Below are 17,545 nucleotides of genomic sequence, written 5' to 3' on the forward strand. Positions count from 1 at the left end.
CGTCTCGCCTGCGTGATTGCATGAGTGAGGAGTTTAGAGAAGAAAATCAAAAAGAAACCAAGCGTGAACGGTAACTGTGCTCCCTGCCCAGGCACAGAGACTCCTGCCTCCAGCCCTGCCCACCCCCTGCCACGCGTGGCAGAGCTCCTGCCGGAGCAGAGCACCCGCAGCCAGGCACCGCGGGGCACAGAGCTCTGCCTGGGGCGGCTGTGGATGGAGGGAACCCTCTGCAGGGACCCTCCTTGGGGACCAGAGACTCTGCACGGGGACCAGGGACCCCGCATGGGGCCTCTCTATGTGTGCCGGCAACGCAGAGACCCTCCGTGAGGACCGGGAACCGTGCGTGGGGACCCCGCTCTCCATGGGGGCCAGGGACCCTGCACGGGGACCCTCTGCAAGGACCCTCCCCGAGGACCGGGCACCCTGCACCGGGCCCCCCCCCGCGCCCATCCCCGCCGCAGGACTCCCGCAGCCCGGCCCCCCGCCCCGCCGGCCCCCAGCAGCGGCGGGCAGCCGCGGGCCGGGGCCCCGGCCGGGCAGCAGCCGGCAGGCGCCGCCGCGATGCCGCGGGGCTGGGCGCGCTGGCACCGCCCCGCGCAGCGCCGAGCACCGCCCCGCAGCGCGCAGCATGGGCGAGCGGCGGGCGGCGGCGGGGGGGGCGGCCGCCCCGCGCTGAGCCCAGCCGCCCCGGCCCGGCCCGGCCCGGCCCCCGCCATCCCGACCCGGTCGCAGCAGCCGCCCGCCGCATGTCGGGGCCCGGGGCGCAGAGCCGCAGCCGGCGGCTGCCCGGTAAGTGCCGGCCGCGGGGGTGTGCTCGGCGGGAGGGCAGCGGGGCTCCGCACCGGGCGGGCGGGCAGGGCTCGGGCCGCCCGCGCCCCCTCGCAGCCTCCCCGCAACACCCGCCCGATGCCCCTTGCAGAAGGGGGGTGCCCCCCCCTTCGGCCCCCGGAGCCCCCAGCCCCCCCCCAGAGGCCCCCGCTGCACCAACCTGCTGCGCCCGCACCGCTCCCCGGGCTGCTCTGGGCAGGGGCTGCCCGGGAAGCTCCGTGCCTGGGATGGGGATGCTGGGGGGGGGGGGGGGCACCTGCCTGGGAAGAGGCTGAGCTCGGGGACCTGTTGGGCCACGGGCTTGTCGCGGAGTGGCATCGGTATCTCCCGGAGCCCCGGGGCCCCCGGGAGGAGCGGATCCCACCGCGGCCGCGGGGTTTGGGGCAGAGGAGGCTGAGCAGAGCAAAGCCATCAGCGAGCGCGGCAGGGTGAGCAGCAGCCGGGGTGACAGGGGGCTTGCAGGGGGACGGCCAGCCACGGATCCGTGCGCGGGGCTTGCACGCCGTGCCTCGGGCACCGCGCTGCCCTCCTGGCTTTCTTGCCCTAACGCTTCTTTCTGCACAAATCGAAGCAGGGCCCCGTAAATAGCCAGGTCTTATGACACAGCCTCTGCTGGGGAAGGAGCTCTGGGCGGCAGGGATATTTTTAGTGCTGAGACGCAGGGGATTTGGAGATCGCTCGGAGGAGCGCAGGCGATGAGACCGCGGCGCAGACAGGGGTTACAAGGTGCCATGTCCTCGCTCTCTAGTTCCCCCCTCCCTTTTCCCAGCAAGCAGCTCTGCCAAAACCACTGCCTCCCTTGCACTCGCCTGGTGCATTTCCTCTCACCAGGGCTACGGTTATTTTTTGCTGTGCTGCAACACAAGGTCAGACATGCTGACTGAGAAAAGACCGTGCAGGGAATTCACGCTCAGGCGGCCGGCGTGTCCAGGCATCCCATCTCCGCACAGCCTGACCCTGCACGATTCTCCAGGGCATTCCCAGCTCTCCACACCAGCTGCTTCTCCCAAGGCTAAAGCAGCCAAAAGCCCTTGGGATTTACCCTTATCCCACAGCAGTTTTGCTGGGGCAGGGTGATAGGGAAAGGCTTGCGATCTCTGCAGGGCTTCCTGGAAGATGCCGTGGCAGCCGAGGAGCCGCATCTTTCCCCCTACCCGATCTCCTCGCAGCACTGCACGCAGGGACTGGGAGGACAAGGCACAGTCCGGCAAGCTGGGCAGTGGTGGGGTGCCCAGGGCCTCTCTGGAGGAGCGGGACCAGGGGATCTGGCTCTGGGAAAGTGCAGGGAGAAGGGCAAAAGCTGGCTGGGCCAGCCTGCCCCAGCTCTTTCATTCACCAGGGAACCGGCCCATGTTTGGAGCAACCCCTTGCTTAAACTCTGCTCACCTCCCCATCATCCCCTGTCCTTTTCCGCAGCCCAGATTATTTTTCAGGACCTTCTTTAAATCCCTCGAAATCTCTGCAAGGTATTGCAGAGCCGTAGCCTCAAGAAGAGGCCGTCCCCATCCTCTCTTGGCCTTATGCCTCCACTAACAAGCCTTCTCCCACTCCCAAATACACCCCTCCTATTCACCGGCACAGAGCGGGGGGTCGTACCGGGATCCCATGGGCCAAGGAGGAATGAAAAATGCATCCCCTCCCAGTGGAAACACAACCAGACAACTGAAACATGCTCCGCTCCCAGCCCGGATGCTGGGTCAGAGAACACCCTTAGCTGGTGCTCCCAGCGCCCTTGAGCCCCGCCTGGCCCTCACCCCATGCTAACTGCACCCCCAGAATTGCTCCTCTCCCAGCCCGCTTCAGCGAGGGTGTGGATGGGAGAGCTCGCAGCGGTTTGCTTCGCAGCCAGCCCTCCCGTGCCCTTCCCCACCATGATGGTGGCCATAAGCCCACACCACGTGAGGGCTGGCTCCCCGGCGTGCCCTGGCAGGGCAGAGGGACCAGTGGGACCAGCGTCCTCGCCCACAGCCCACCCTGTGGGCAGCTGCCGGGGAGCAGGCGAGAAGGAAATCCCTGCCTGCATCTCCTGGGGGGAATCCTGCCCTGCCCTGCCCACCCAAGCTCCACACAGCGTTTGGCCCCAGTTCCCCTCCAAGCTGTGCTGGCTAATAAGCCGTGAGAGCCGGAAGGATTTGAAGGCAGCGGGGCGCTCGGTGCCGTCGCAGCCGCGCTGGGCGGTTCAGCCAGCGGGGAAGAGCCTGGCTCTGAATGTAGATAAGCCTCCGGCCCCTTGGCCGAGCAGGCTGTAGTAATAACCATGACAATAGTAATAAAAGCCAGGCCACCAGCAGGTACCGACAGATCCCCCGTGGTGCACAGGGGCCGCATTGTGTGTGCGAACGTGTCCCGCGGTGGGAACATGCCAGCCGGATGAGACAATCCCCACGACTGACAGCCGGGGAGTGTGACTGGCCATCACATGGGGAAGGGCCGCGGCAGGGAATGCCGTTCTCCTTTATTTCCCCAGCGAGGGTTGCTGAGGAGCGCCTATACTAGCAGGGCTGTTTGCTCCCCCCGGGCCCGGAAGAGCCCCAGGAGGAGGGAAGGCTCTGTCCCCGACTCTCACCACGGTCACGGGTCAGGCAGGGCCAAGCACAGCCCAGCTGCCGTCTCCCGCTGCCGGCGTTCCATACATAATGGGATCTCAGTGCTCGTGCCTGACTCCCCAGCGAGAACTTGAAAACAAGTTCATAAACAGGTCCTGCTAATTTCTCCCGCAAGAGAAATCCCGGCGCCCACAGGAATGCTGCCACCAGCACCCGTCCTGACTCTCCTCAAGCACCCTCACCCTGAGTATCAGTCACGTGCTGGAGCAGCGATGGGCAGTGAGAACATTAATGGCACAGATCAGCCACACGCACGGTACTTGGGGCAGTGCCCGCTAGCATTTTGGTTTATTTTGTGTTTGCTCTGCAGGAGGATTTAGAGACCCTCCTCCTTACCTCCACCCTGGGGTCCCTTTGGCCAGATGCCGCACGGAGAGCCGGTCTGTCACCCTGAATCTGGCGACGAGCCCAGTTTCCCTATGGCTGGAGCCTGATGGGCTCTCCTCGGTGTGGTGAACCACAGCAGTTTGCCATGGATTTGGCACAGCTGGGCGGGGGGGCAGAGCTCTGCCTGGGACAGACCGGACAGGGCTGGCTCCAGCTGCTGAAGGGAGCCAGCTCCATAATGAGTGCTGCAGTCACCCCCTCCTTGTCCCTGGCTCCATTCTTTTTTGCAGATAGCACAGGGGGGGCAGGAGGTTTTTGCCTCACCCCAGCAGCACTGGGCTGCAGCTGCCGGTCAGACGCATGAGGAAACCTTCACTGCCATGGTGCGTCTGCCACTGTAGCTCTTAGCCCCGACGCTGCACAGCACGCCGAGCCTCTGCACCAGAGCAGGCACCCAGTGCTTAGGTCAGACATACCAAGGCAAAGGCCCCTTCAGGCAGCCAGGATCACTGCCCCAGGCATTGCAGGAAGGCGCTGAGCAGCTGGAAGAGGACCAGAGCCTCTTCCAGAAAGCGCATGGTGACTGGCTCTGAGTCACGCTGCATCCCCACGCTGTGCTGCAGGCAGAACCCAGCCTCCCTGGGGCAGGCACCTGTAGATGATGGGGTTTAGCTGAAGGATGCCCCAGAAACGGGGTGCAGAGAAGCCCTGGAAGGGCTCTCAGGAAGATGTGACATTGATCTCTAGGACATCTGACCATGCCCACCGCCTCTCTCCCATTTGGATCCTATGCCGCTATATATTGCTGACAGCCAGCCCCCGTGCTGTCCTCACCCCCGCTTCTGCCAGACAGGGTGGGGATGCTGCTTGCTCTCTTCCCTCCTCCCCAGCCCGGAGGAGTGGAGGGTTTGGGCCGTGCTCAGGGAGAGCAGAGGATGTTTGTTTGGTTTCCTTGGTTACTGCACTGCCTGCTCCAGTAATCACATTTTCCTTGTGCCGGCTGGGCCAAGAGCAGCAGAGAGGAAATCTGGAATGGCTGAGGTCAAACACCAGCCTGGGAACAGCCGGGGCCACCAGCCACGGCCCCTCTGTGCCATTTGGGTCCTTGCCGTTGCGGGTACCCAACCCGAAAGGGAGGTACCAGGCCCAGGGATGCAGCAACAAGCACCTTCAGCAACAGCCCGAGGGCTCCCATTACTCCCTCCCGTGCGAGCTGGGGACAGAGGGACGGGTGTTGAACTGTGAGAGGAATTACAGGAATGAAAATGTTTGTGCAGGCAGAAGCCAAGCTGGCTGTGCAAGCAGGGGATGCGAACGGGGGAGCCTGCGAGCGTGGGTGCGGCTGTATTTATAGCAACGGTGGCAGCAGGGGTGCGCGTGTGCAAGGGTAACAGGGTTGCTGATGCCTTTTATTCCTTATGCAGCCCTCAGCCCAGAAAGCCTGGAGCGCTAACACCAGTTCTTGTCCCTGGGAGTTTCCCCTGCTTGTTAGTGTTCACAGACAACCCTCTGTTTTGTAGCAAGGAAACTGAAACTTGAACATGTGCAAACCATGGCTGATCTCATAACAACACCCTTTCCCCCCTCGATAATTCACTTCAGCAGCCACGAACATAGCATATGAGCTCCCAACTCCTGGTTGCCCTGTCTCTCGGAAGCAAGATCCGAGGCTCCAGCACAGCAAGTGCTGGTGACACTGCTGTTCCGGCATGTAACATCTATTCACGATGACTAAATCAATGTGCGCTCGTAAAGCACAGCCGTACCGCATGAGCTGGGACAGGCAGAAGGGCTCGGGCAGCCCTGCCTGCTCCGACCCTCCTCACCTTTCTCCCCAGCTGACATGGAGCAGGCGCAGCGGAGCCTGGATGCAGAGCAGATGCAGCAGCAGCAGCTTAAACTACGGGACCGGCAGAAGTTCTTTGAGGAGGTTTTCCAGCATGACGTGGATTTCTTCTTCCCTATGTCTCACCTGCAGATAGAGCATCGGAGACGTAAGTGCTGCAGACACCGGCACGGGGCTGGAGGTGTTTCAGGGAAGACTGACACGGGCGTTAGAGATCAGTGGGACACCCCCAGTCTAAAGGCAGCAGGGGATACGCATGTCCTGCACTGAGGCAGGAGCACCCACGCTGCATGCGAGTGTGCTGTGGATTACTCACACCACTTAACTGAAGTCACTGCACATGGGTACCCAGGCTGGCGCCCTGCATAGTCACTGGCTTCAGACAGGCTCCTCCAGACAGCACTTTGGAGCAGGAACAAGGACTGCAGTGAGGCAGCAGGGGCTTCCAGAGGGATGTTTTAAGGAAGCATGATTTTCCTGGGGGACTTTTACCAGCAAGTGGAATTCAGTTCCCTGCAGCAAGGCTGGCCCCCTCCTCGGGGTCCTGCCTGCACAGGGCTCACGCTGCCCTTTGCCTGGCACTAGCACTCACCTTTCTGCTGGCCTCTGTCTCTGCAGCACCCTTAGGCAGCATTTCCTCCATGGAGGTGAACGTGGACATGCTGGAGCAGATGGACATGATGGACCTGTCAGACCAGGACACCGTGGATGTGTTTCTGGGCTGTGGGACAGAGGAGAGCAGTGTTGCTGGACCCCTGCCAGGTACGTGGAGTCCAAGCCTTTTGTGGGCCAGGCTGGGAGCCCTTCCTGCCCCCAGTGCCCACACTGCCTTGTTCCTCAGCCCTGGCCACCCTGCGTGCAGATCCACACACCCATACAAAGACAGACACTTGATGCTGGGGTCTGTGAGGTTGGAGGGACCATGCCAGTATCCACCTCCACAGCCCAGAGGTACAGACCCTTGTATATAGCTTACGCTGCAGAAGACAGGAGAGCCCAGGCACTTTCCAGAGTCTGTGGGGCAAATTCTCTTGTCCTGAAGCCCCTCTGGAGCAGCCAGTGTCTTGTCACAATTTCCCAGGTCCCCACTGCGCTGCAGAGCTCACTGCATTGAGCGGGAAGGCTGCAGGACCCCTCCTCTGCCTCCCAGCCAGACCCCAGGGAGCTGGGCTTGGGTCCCGCAGGGAAAGCCCAGGGTGCCAGCACCTTCCTCCCCACGCCTGCGCGCTGTGGTGATTCACTGAGGCCAAGCCGAACGTCTCCTTGCCTGTTGCAGCCGACGGCCTCACGCAGCACGGCTCCGAGCCGTGTTTCACGTGAGACAGAAGAGGCTCCACTGCCAAAAACGGGGAAGGAATGTGTGGCATTGCCCAGAGCTAAGCTGGGGGTGTGAGGTGGGGAACAGCCTCGGCAGTCGGGAGTGGCTGGGGAAGGACAGCCTGCCGAAGAACAAATGTTGGGAGGGCTATCCATGAAGCTCGGGAAGGAGGAAACCTCCAGAAGCCTTTTTCTTCCTTCTCTTACTGCTTTCTCCTCCAGGGGCAGATGCCAGCCGGTGCCCAGAGGAAATCACCCTGCAAGTGCCCAACGCAGCCGAGAGCAAGTCACGCATTTCCTCCACATCCTCTGTTTCCACGGATCTGAACAGCCTGGACACCAGCGAGGAGGGGGCCGAGACCCCCGTGGTGCAGTCAGACGAGGAGGACCTGCAGGAGGACAGTCCCAAAGAGCAGGAGGCAAGAAGCTAGCAGCCAGCTTTGCCCTGCTCCCAGCCTCCTCCGTACGGACCTGCCAGCCTGGAGGAAGGAAAGCTGCTGGCGCTCAGTAAATAAACCCCATCCTGGACTGCTGCTCTGCAGGAGGGGAGAGAAGGTTTTCCCCTCCTCTCCCTCCGCAGGTTCTCCTGACAGCCAAAGGAGAAGGAAAGGGGTATTGTAGGTTCCCAAAATTAACTCTTCAGGCTTTGCTGCTAACACTCCCTGCTTCACTCCCCCCAAATGCTCAGCATCCCACAGCCCCACCGTTCCCAGAAAGCCATCCCTTGGGATCCCAGCTCCCCCTATCCTACTGACAAAGGTCCTGTCCAGACAAGCATTTAACAATGGCATACAGAGAAATAACACTCCGATCTAAACAAGCAGAGGGTGTGTGTGTTATTGGGAGAAAACAGCACTGGGGATGAGGGTTAGGTGGGGATTGCAGGAGGGAGAGCGGTGTAAAGCCGGTATGCTAAGGGTGCAACGCAGAAGCAAGTGAAGCCTCCTGTTGCACAGCCCAGCTCCAGTGCAGGGACGGTTCCTGCGCCCAGGGTGGGAGCAGACAGCGTGGACCTCGGCAGAGAAGGGCGGCTGTCAGCGGAGCAGGTCACCGTTCTGAGCAACTCGGGTGCTGCCTCCATGAGGGAGAGAGCCAGCGGCTGCCGTACAGACACAGCTGACCTAAGCAGGGCTGCTGGTGACCTGTAACTACCCGCCATGAGTACGCTGGGGCATTTCCCATGCAAATCGGATGAGTGGAGAACATCAGCGTGTGCAGCTGCGGCTCTCCCGGTACAGCGTGATGGCAGCAGCCCTGGCTGGAGGCTGCTTTAGAGGAGCGAAGGAAGAGCCATCAAAGTGAAGCCACTTTGCAGGCCGCTACGCTTGCTGCCTGCAGGACAGGTCAAGAGGAGTCAGGCACAAAGCCAGCCGGAGCTCTGCTGCCTCTGCCAGTGGCTGCAGGCCAGGAAAGTGCTGTCCCTGCTCGCGCTGCGTCAGCACAACCACAGTCACCCCCCCCCCCCCGAGGAAAGGAGCCTGGGAGATAAGCAACAGGAGCCAGGGAATGCTCCGCATCCCGTCTGCTTCCCAGTGGGTGTTCAGACCTTGCTGCACTCCCTCCTGCGTCAGCCAACCCTTTGTGAGACCGGCTGGAGCACTGCAGTTATCTGGGAACGACCGGCCAGAGCGGGAGGCCTTGTGAGCGCCATCGGACTCCCACCCCCAGCGCTGCCTTGCTGCGGCGGCAGTTTGCTTCCTCCGGGGGTGGCCCCAGGAGGCCGGGGCTGGCAGCCGGGGGAAGCAGGGTGCTTCCAGATGGCTCTGCACCTGGAGGTGGATGCTGCCCTCCAGAGAGGAGGTGTCAAGGAGAGAGGGAGAGCAGACAACAGCGGGAAGAGCTGAGAAGAGAAAGTCAGCCCAGGGACGGGCACAGTTCCTGCAGAGTCCTCCTGCACAGCAAAGCCTGGCAGCGCACCACCCCAGCTCGGGCCGCACAAGACCTGCCCCTGCAGCACCCATTTGAAAAGCCGGGGGAGGGAGCCCTCGGGCAGCACCCCACAAAATGGACGCCCTCACTCCTGGGCTGGGGGCAGCCGCTCCCCTCCGGGGTGCTCCCCTCCAGCCGGGCGCGGGCGCAGGCACAGCCAGGCAGGCGCTTCCCCCCGCCCCGGGCCGGGGCAGAGCGCTAGGCTTGCTCCTTGCAGCGGCTCCCCGGCCGCGCTCCAGGGCCCGGCGGCAGGAAGACCCTCCGGGCCCGGCCCGGGCCCGCACCGTGAGGGAGGAGGCGAGGCCGGGCCGGGGCTGCGGCGCCGCGTCTCCATGGCGACCCGGAAGCGGCCGCCATTGGCTGGTCGGCCGGAAGCGGAAGTCGGCGGAGGGGCGGGGCGGCGGGATGCTGGCGGCGGCGGCGCTGCTGCTGCTGCTGCTGCTGGCGGCGGGGCCGGGGCGGGCGGGCGCGGGGCGGGCGCGGCGGGACGCGCTGCGGGAGGAGCTGCTGCTGAGCCCGCTGCCCGCCGGCGACGTGGCCGCCACCTTCCAGTTCCGCACGCGGTGGGACGCCGACCTGCAGCGGGGCGCAGGTAGGGCGGGGCGGGGGGCGGGGCGGGCCGCTATTGGCTGGGGCGCGGCGCAGGGGGCGGGGCTATCGCGGGTGTCGGCGCGACGTGCTGGATTGCGTTGGGGTGATGACGTCAGGGGGGCGAGTGACGTCAGGGGCGGGGGAGGTTGCTGCGGTGAGCGGGAACAGGGCAGAGCGGGGCGACGGGGGGCTGAGGGTCACGGTGACATCAGCACGGGGGGGCGGCGCGGTGAGGCAAGCAGGCTGCGTGTGACGACACGAGCAGGGGATGACATCATGTTTGGCCAGGCCCTGGTGTGACGTCAGGGGAAGGGGCCGGCAGGATGAGATGGGCAGGCAGGGGCTAACGCTGCCCGCAGTCTCTCACTACAGGCTCTTCCCGAAGGCGCTGGGGCGGCTGGTGTCGGCGCTGGGCGTGCGGGAGCTCCACCTTGCCCTCACCCAGGGCTTCTGGCGCACCCGGGCCTGGGGGCAGCCGCCCCTCCAGGCACCCGCCGGCGCCGAGCTCTGGGTCTGGTTCCAGCCCACCGTCACCGAGTAGGTACCCCGGGCGCAGGTCTGTCCCTTCGGGGCCCCCCCACGGCGACCGCTCCCAGGAGCTGTCACCGTTCTCGCGTGAGGCAGCCATAGTGTGTGCGGGGGCCTCCAGAGTTGGAAAATGCCCACTGGAATAAAGAGCCTGCAACCCCAGGAGCAGCTCTAAGGAAAAGCAGAACGTAGCCCTGCTCAGTGCGCAGGGCAGGATGCGGTGCTGAGGGCAAACCCTTGTTCAGTAAAGGAACAAGTAATTCCCTTATGGGGTCTGTGATGACAAACCCCTCGCTGTGCTAATACGAGAGGGTTATATCTTGACCTCTCATCTGTGACTCACTTCCTTTGACTCCCATCCAATACTTGTCACCATTTGCCTTAGCACACAGCCCCTGTTCGAGCCGTAGCAGCTCTGCGGGGACTCACAGAGCTCTCTCCTCCCTGCAAGTGGCCCATTCCGGGTCTGCTGGTCGGGTCAGCCTTCAGAGCTGCAGCAAGGTGTTGCTTTAGGTCTCACAGCCCCTTCCCCGTACACCACATGTCACCTCCCACGTGCTCCCTGCTCCCCCAGCCTCTCTCCTCACATACGAGCTGCACCCACCGCCAGGTCCCTGGCTGTGTCAAGCCCTGCCAGCCCAGGGGCTGCCCCTTTGGTGAATGTCCCCCAGATCTCATCCGTTAGAATAAAATACCAAGAGAGCTGGAGAGTGCATGACCAGCAGCCCATGCCTGCATGCTCCTTGCAGCTTCTGAAAGCCAGCATGGTCGCCCCGGTGTATTTATTGAATGTTACTGACTTAATGCTTGTTATTCTGAGGATTCGAGCTGCTGAGTAATCTCTGCTATCTGTTGTCACACAGTGTTGACAAAGCCTGGAAAGAACTGAGTAACATCCTCTCGGGAATATTCTGTGCTTCTCTCAACTTCATTGACTCGACCAACACAGTCACTCCAACGGCATCCTTCAAACCCCTGGGCTTAGCCAACGGTGAGCCTGGCCTGCACTTGGCTACCTGGCTCTGCCCTCTCGCTCTTGCCTCTAGCTTTAGTTCTGCCCCATGCCACTGCAGGGAGTCCGGGCGCAGGTCCTGCAATGACTCGGGGTCTGGGTGTGTATAACAGGTCTGTAAACCTCCTCCTGGAAGCATTTCCTCTCCCTACAAATGAGGCTTGGATTTGAACAGAGGAAACTCACAAGCAGTACATGGCAGATGCTCCCAGGCCCTCGTCTGTCTCTCTGAAAAGTATTTTATGAAACAGTGAGGACTAGAGGATTTAAGGCACTCATGAAAAAAATCTGCTAGAATATACCCTTACCTGTTCTTTCCAAATCACTCTGAACAGAGTGCGATTTATTCCTGATTGAGCTCTTGGCATTTCAGGCATATTGAGAGGGTGGTGGGCTGTGGGGTGCGCTGAGGGCTCTCATGCCTGTAGCAGTGCCAGCCTGTTGACCCTCCACCTCCCTGCTCAGGGACAGATCACCATCTCCTGCGATATGCCGTCCTGCCCCGGGAGGTTGTCTGCACAGAGAACCTCACGCCTTGGAAGAAGCTGCTCCCATGTGGCTCAAAGGTATCGGCAAGTCCTGCTGCCTTGTTGGGCCACTCCCGATGGGGCTGGGTTCCCGACAGCAATCCGGGAGTGTGCCCTGGGAAGTCTCAGCAGGGCCTTTCTCTCAGTGGGAGCAGAGAAGAGACCTGGGCCTGTGTTTCTCCTTTTCTCCCTGCAGGCTGGGCTTGCTGTGCTGCTGAAGGCCGAGCGCTTGTTCCACAGCAGCTACCACTCACAGGCAGTGCACATCCGCCCCGTCTGCAGGGTAAGTGCGAGGCTCAGGGCTCCCTCCTTTCACACCCCCAAGAGAAAATCCAAAGCTGCCTTGGGACACTGCAAGGTGACACACCCGTTTGCCCAGCTCCCCTGCGGTGGCTTCACTGTGTCTAACACAGCTGTCATCCTGCTTCTCTGGTGTCACCTGCGTCCTGATGGGATTCTTCTAGTCCTGGTGCAGTTGCAGCTCCCTCCTGGTGTCCTGCCCCTCCAGAAGGTGTGATCAGAGCTGCTTCTCTTTCTCTTGTCCAGGATGCCTCCTGCCTGGCTGTGTCCTGGGAGCTCAGACAGACCCTCACTGTGGTCTTTGACACCTTTTCCAGCGGCCAAGGAAAGAAAGGTAAGCTTGGCAGCAGTGCGCCGTGGTCCTCGAGTGCCCCCAGCCTGCAGCACTTCACTCCGCCTGCCGCTGACTTTGCTTCCCGCAGACTGGTCCCTCTTTAAGATGTTCTCTCGCACGCTTACTGACGCGTGTCCTCTGGCATCGCAGAGCAAAGTCTACGTTGACATCTCCCCTAAGAACAAGGTAATGCTCACAGACCAGAGAACACCCCGTGCTCCCTCAGTTCAGCCACTTCGTGTGACTCTGAAATATCCTTGCCTCCACCCCCTGCATGGCTGGGCCCCCCGGGAGCCCTCCGGGGCTAATGAAGGGAGGTGGTTTCCTTCCTCTGAGCAGGGCTGTGGGGATGAGCATGGTGGTGTTGGTAAGAGCACTGAGCTGGCTGTTGGGTGGGAAAGCTCAGAGCCAGCCGGAGGGGCTTTGCCCAGTGCTGCCAGTTACTTCAAGGGGCACTTTGCCTTTCATGGTCCATTTGCTTTCTCAGGAAAAGGAGTTAATGGAAGTGACCCCCCCTCCGGCATCATTACATGAAGCTATTGTCCAGGGAGACAAGAGAACCTATGCCGTCTATGACCTGCTGAGCCCCTCGCTCTTCAATACATCTCGCAGCCTCAATGTGCAGCTGAAGTGGAAGCGGCCCCAAGACAGCTGTGAGTGACCAGAACTTCACTCCACCTGCACTGCTCGTCAGGGCTCCAGGCCTAAAAATCACCCGGCATGGCCCCCCATTCCTGTGTCCTTTCTCTTTCACAGCGGAACTGCCAACACCCATACTCCACGCTCAGCGCTACGTGAGTGGATACGGGCTGCAGACCGGAGAGATCAGCACGCTCATCTACAATACTCACCCGTACCGGGCCTTCCCCATGATCCTGCTGGAGACTGTGCCGTGGTATCTGCGACTCTATGTGCACACTCTGACTATCATCACGAAGGGGAAGGAAAACAAGCCGAGTAAGTAAACCCTCCCAGGAGCACATGCCACCTGGTTCCCTTGGCACAAGCGGCTCATTCCAGAGATGGTTTAGGCCCTCCCTCAGGCCCCAGTGATCACTGGGAAACTGGACTGGGAAACAAAACATGTTAGGATGTTTTCCTAGCCTTCAGTTCAGCACTCACAGCAGATGAGACTTTAAGTCTGTTTTATAAGAGGCACATGGACAGTGTTTCGTAATCCAACAAGGGTCTAAACCAAATTGAATTGATTTTTGTAGTAGAGGAGGCTCGATTTAAAACTGAGGACTGGGTCTTATTTTGCACTCGTACTTTTCCTTATGAACACATGACTTTCATGGGTCATCAGCTCTAAAGACCAGCCAGATTTAGCTTTAACACATGCTTTTTGCTACCTGTGCATCTTCACTTGCCCAGAAAACCTCTCCCAGGACAGTGGAAGCAGGAGCACCCACCCCATGGGAGATGTCCAGGCAATATGAGATTGGACAAGGTCCCCCCGGTGCCACTAACATGTCTCTTTGGCATTAGGTTATATCCACTACCAGCCAGCCCAGGACCGGAGACGGCCTCACCTCTTGGAAATGCTGATCCAGCTGCCAGCCAACTCTGTCACCAAGATCACAATCCAGTTTGAGAGGGCCTTATTGAAGTGGACGGAGTACACGCCTGACCCCAATCACGGCTTTTATGTCAGGTAATGACATACCTCAGCTCCTTATCCCCTTCTGGGCCTCGTGTAGGACTTGCCCAGGTCTCTGGGGACGGGAAGAACTCTTGCTGTCTCTTTGCTGACAGGACTGACACTAGCATGTCCTTTGTCTCCTTAGTTCATCTGTGCTTAGTGCCCTGGTGCCCAGCATCGTTGCGATGAAGGATGTGGATGTGGAGCAGAGCCCTCTCTTCACCTCGCTGTGAGTGTGCCTGTGCTGGGGAGTGGGGCTGTACTGCAGCACCTGCGGGCTGCGGGCCACTGTCACCGCGTCTGGTGAGGACGAAGCAGCGGTCCTGTGCGGGCTGACGCTCCCTTTCCTGCTTCCGCTCCCCAGGTTTCCTTCCTCTGATGGCTCCAGCTATTTTGTGCGCCTGTACACGGAGCCGCTGCTGGTGAACTTGCCAACGCCAGACTTCAGCATGCCCTATAACGTCATCTGCCTGACTTGCACCGTGGTGGCAGTGTGCTATGGCTCCTTCTACAACCTGCTGACCAGAACGTTTCACGTGGAAGAGCCAAGCCGGGGCGGGCTGGCCAAGCGGCTGGCCAACATCATCCGCAAATTCAGGGGGGTGCCCCCCCTCTGAGAGAAACCAGGGCAGCCGGCGCTGGCCACGGGGCTCTGTGGGGAGACCCAGGGAGCAGAGCGCTGCTGCCTCTTGTCTTTGTTGGAAGCAACCTGCTCCATTTTGCTGCCTGGGTCTCTCTGAGGTCCAACAAGCCGAGAGATCACTTCCGTCGTCAGGATGGAAACGGCTCTAAGCCCACTGACTACTAAACCACGCTGCTATGGGATTGGGAAAGGTATAAGACTTCTGTTTGGGAGAGGGGTAACTTATGTGCTGGGAACGACGCTGGAAGTAAACTTGAGCTGTTTTGTACATTTGTGCTGGTCCTGGTTGGTTTTACTTTCTCAACCCCACAGGCAGAGTGGACCCTGTAAGACTCTGTGAGCTACTAAGTCTCTGGTGCGCTACCCGAGTCAGCCAGAAGGAGATGCAGACATGGTAAGGGGAAGGGGTGTGATCTGCACTGAAGAGATGGGTTCAGCTGCTCTACCATCTCACCTTCCACAGCTGCCACATTTCACAGCTCCCTCCTGCCACGCTTCACCACATTTGAGCCAGTTTGCAAATGAATTGTTGGTCATGATGTATGTCTGTCCCCTCAGCTGTGGCAAGGGTTTATTTTCTTTCTCAGGAAAAAACTTCTCTTGCTCCCAGCTTCTATTTGCAGCATTTTGAAACCCCTCCACCTGCTCATCCCTCTGCTGCAGCACAAGATCCTCCTCTGCCTCCTCGGTATCACTTCGGCATGTCTGCCTGACGGCTCCCCTGCACCCACGGTGTCCCCAAAGCTTCGGGGAGCCTCTGGGCTCAGCAGACCCCAAGTGCTGAGCTGCAGCCAGCCGGGCTGTGCTGGTGGGCAGCAGCCCCAGCCCTCCCAGAGCCCCGGGCTGGGAATGCAGGAACGCCGGCACCACTGCGCTCTTCAGTTATTTTCATAAAATACAAGGTACAGCCTTGCTGCAGTTCACACAGCTCGGCGAGAGGACGCTGGTGGTGCTGCTCTGCCTCCAACGGTGCTGTTTTCAGGGGTACGTCCTTTGCATCTCAGATATGGCTTTTGTGATGGGAACAGACAACTGCCTACAAGCAGCTAAACAAAACACAAGGAAATCATTAGAAGAAATATTCCCCAGAATCAAAGCAAAGCACAGCCAGAGGTCCTTTAAAAGCTTCTGCATGAACAGAAAGACCATAAAATCCCTGTTGCCTCCTGTCCTGCACAGAACAGTCTGTTCCCGCTGGCCTAGGATTACCTTTCCCTTCCCTACCAGAGATGCCCTTCTCTTTGCAGCTCCTTATGGATCCACTCCACTGGATGGCTCCATGCAGCCTGCAGAGCTGCTGAAATACATGAGTTTGGGACGATCCCTCTTTGTCCCTGCTTGCTGAGAAGGATGCCACAGGGCTGGGAGCTCACGCTGCTTCCAGCCACGGGACTGCTGCTGCAGCTCCACCAGCCAGGCTTCAAGTGCAAAACTGAGTTTCTTTACAGAAAACTAGAACTACAACCAAATGAAACCCACGCGAGCGCGCAGCTCCCACAGCAGCACAGGGGTGGGGGGACACGGCCAGGAGTCTCGGGCATGAGGGTCCACGTTGCAGTTTGCAAAAGGATTTGGAGACCTCAGGTTATTTCAGGTTAAGTCCAGGATAAATCCCACAGACTGCAACCATCAGCATGTGCAGGAGCAGCTCAGAGAGCCCAGGGTCCCCCCAGCCCAGCTCCCCGGGAGAAGCCTGCGTGCCACGGGCATTAGGCGGGATCCGGCAAAGCCCCCCAAGCGCTGAGGCCAGCACCCATGGATGCAGCTGGCTCCGCAAGCCAAACCAGCCAAAAATAGTGCAAGAAACACGACACTGCTGCAAACCCGGCCACCGCTTCTGCAGGAAAAAAGGTCCCTGTGCTGAGAATCATGAGGTCAGCCTGTGCTGGGGCCAGCTGGGAGCTGCCACGGGCAAAGGGTGCTGGCATTAGCCAAAGGCTTTGGGGCCATTCCCATGGGGCGCAATAAACCAGGAATTTAAACAGCCTGTAAAGAGGTCAGCCTGGAATAACGGCAGCGCAGGGGGAAAACCATCCCGGGCTGGGTTCAAACTGGCTGGGCCATCAAGGGAGTCGGTCTTATCACATCCATCAAGTGCATGGGCCAGCCAAGCAGAAAACCCTGCAGGAAACACAGGGGCCCTGCAACCATGGCTAGGTGGGTTTTAAACGGCTGGGAAAATCCAAAATCTTGAGTGTTTGGGGCTTTTTTCCTGGGCTATTTCTCTCCCTTCCCTGCATAGCCTCCTTGGGAGCCCAGCTGGAGCTTGTCACGGCTGAGCTGTGCTTGGTAACCTGCTGCTGGGTGTCTGCAGAGAGAAGGGCTGGGGCTGGAGCGCTCACAGCAGCCCGGGCTTTGCTGCCAGCCCAGTGACGCTCGGCTGGAGAGCTGCCAGCAAGCGATGTCAAAAATAAAAGCGTTTAAGGGGAGAGGCCACAGAACCGTGTCTGCTCTACCTCTCTCTGAGGCATAGCACCAGGAAGGGTGCAGATGCCCACCCTACTACAGCATGGAAAACTGGGGCCAAGTCAGCCACAAGAGTGCACTGCCACGCGTGACGAGGCAGCAGCGTGCAAGCAAGCCTAAAAATAGTACGCAATGGACCGCAACGAAGCACGGACTCGGCGTGCCACACAGTGCAAACACTGCAAGCACGTGAACAGCGTGCAATGGTGTGCAAGGACACACGCCAACTGCATGCAAAGAAAAGCCTGCAAACAGCATGCAACCACATGAAAGAAAGCATGCAAAAAGCAGGCCACCCTGCAGAGAGTCGCGCAAGCTGCAGGCAAACACGCAGCGCCCTGCAACGTGCAGGAAAGCAGGCGAAGAGCACGCCACAGTGCGAAGCGCAAAGCCCGCTAGCTGCGTGCAAGCCCCGTGCGGTGCCACGCAAAACAAGCCTGCAAGAAGCATGCAGACAGTAGCTGAAATTAAAAGAATACATAAACGCACATAATTTATTGAAAAGCACGGAAGCACTCAAAACACGCCAGGCCAGGCCCGCGCCCCGCCTGACCCCACCCCCGCGCAGGCGCATGGCCGCCCTCCCGCCGCGCAGGCGCACTGCCCGCCCCGCGGGGCTGCCCGCGGCGCCGCCTGACGGAGCCGCGCC

General features: G+C 60.4%; 2 protein-coding genes across 2 annotated transcripts; both read left to right on the plus strand.

The window, feature by feature from the left end:
* Positions 1-612: 612 nt before the first annotated feature.
* DBNDD2 (dysbindin domain containing 2) lies at positions 613-7,747 on the plus strand. Its single transcript, XM_072879123.1, has 4 exons — positions 613-789; positions 5,600-5,755; positions 6,226-6,369; positions 7,147-7,747. The coding sequence occupies exons 1-4, from the start codon at positions 747-749 to the stop codon at positions 7,353-7,355; spliced, it is 552 nt and encodes a 183-aa protein (XP_072735224.1). The 5' UTR covers positions 613-746; the 3' UTR covers positions 7,356-7,747.
* Positions 7,748-9,243: 1,496 nt separating this feature from the next.
* PIGT (phosphatidylinositol glycan anchor biosynthesis class T) lies at positions 9,244-14,700 on the plus strand. The gene is made up of 12 exons (XM_072879122.1): positions 9,244-9,445; positions 9,804-9,981; positions 10,836-10,963; positions 11,450-11,550; positions 11,708-11,794; positions 12,058-12,145; positions 12,234-12,331; positions 12,633-12,798; positions 12,902-13,102; positions 13,634-13,799; positions 13,933-14,016; positions 14,152-14,700. Exons 1-12 carry the CDS (start codon positions 9,259-9,261, stop codon positions 14,402-14,404), a joined length of 1,737 nt encoding a protein of 578 aa, XP_072735223.1. The 5' UTR covers positions 9,244-9,258; the 3' UTR covers positions 14,405-14,700.
* The last annotated feature ends 2,845 nt before the right edge of the window (positions 14,701-17,545 follow it).

Source organism: Ciconia boyciana, chromosome 14 (assembly GCF_034638445.1).
Source record: "Ciconia boyciana chromosome 14, ASM3463844v1, whole genome shotgun sequence".
NCBI lineage: Eukaryota > Metazoa > Chordata > Aves > Ciconiiformes > Ciconiidae > Ciconia > Ciconia boyciana.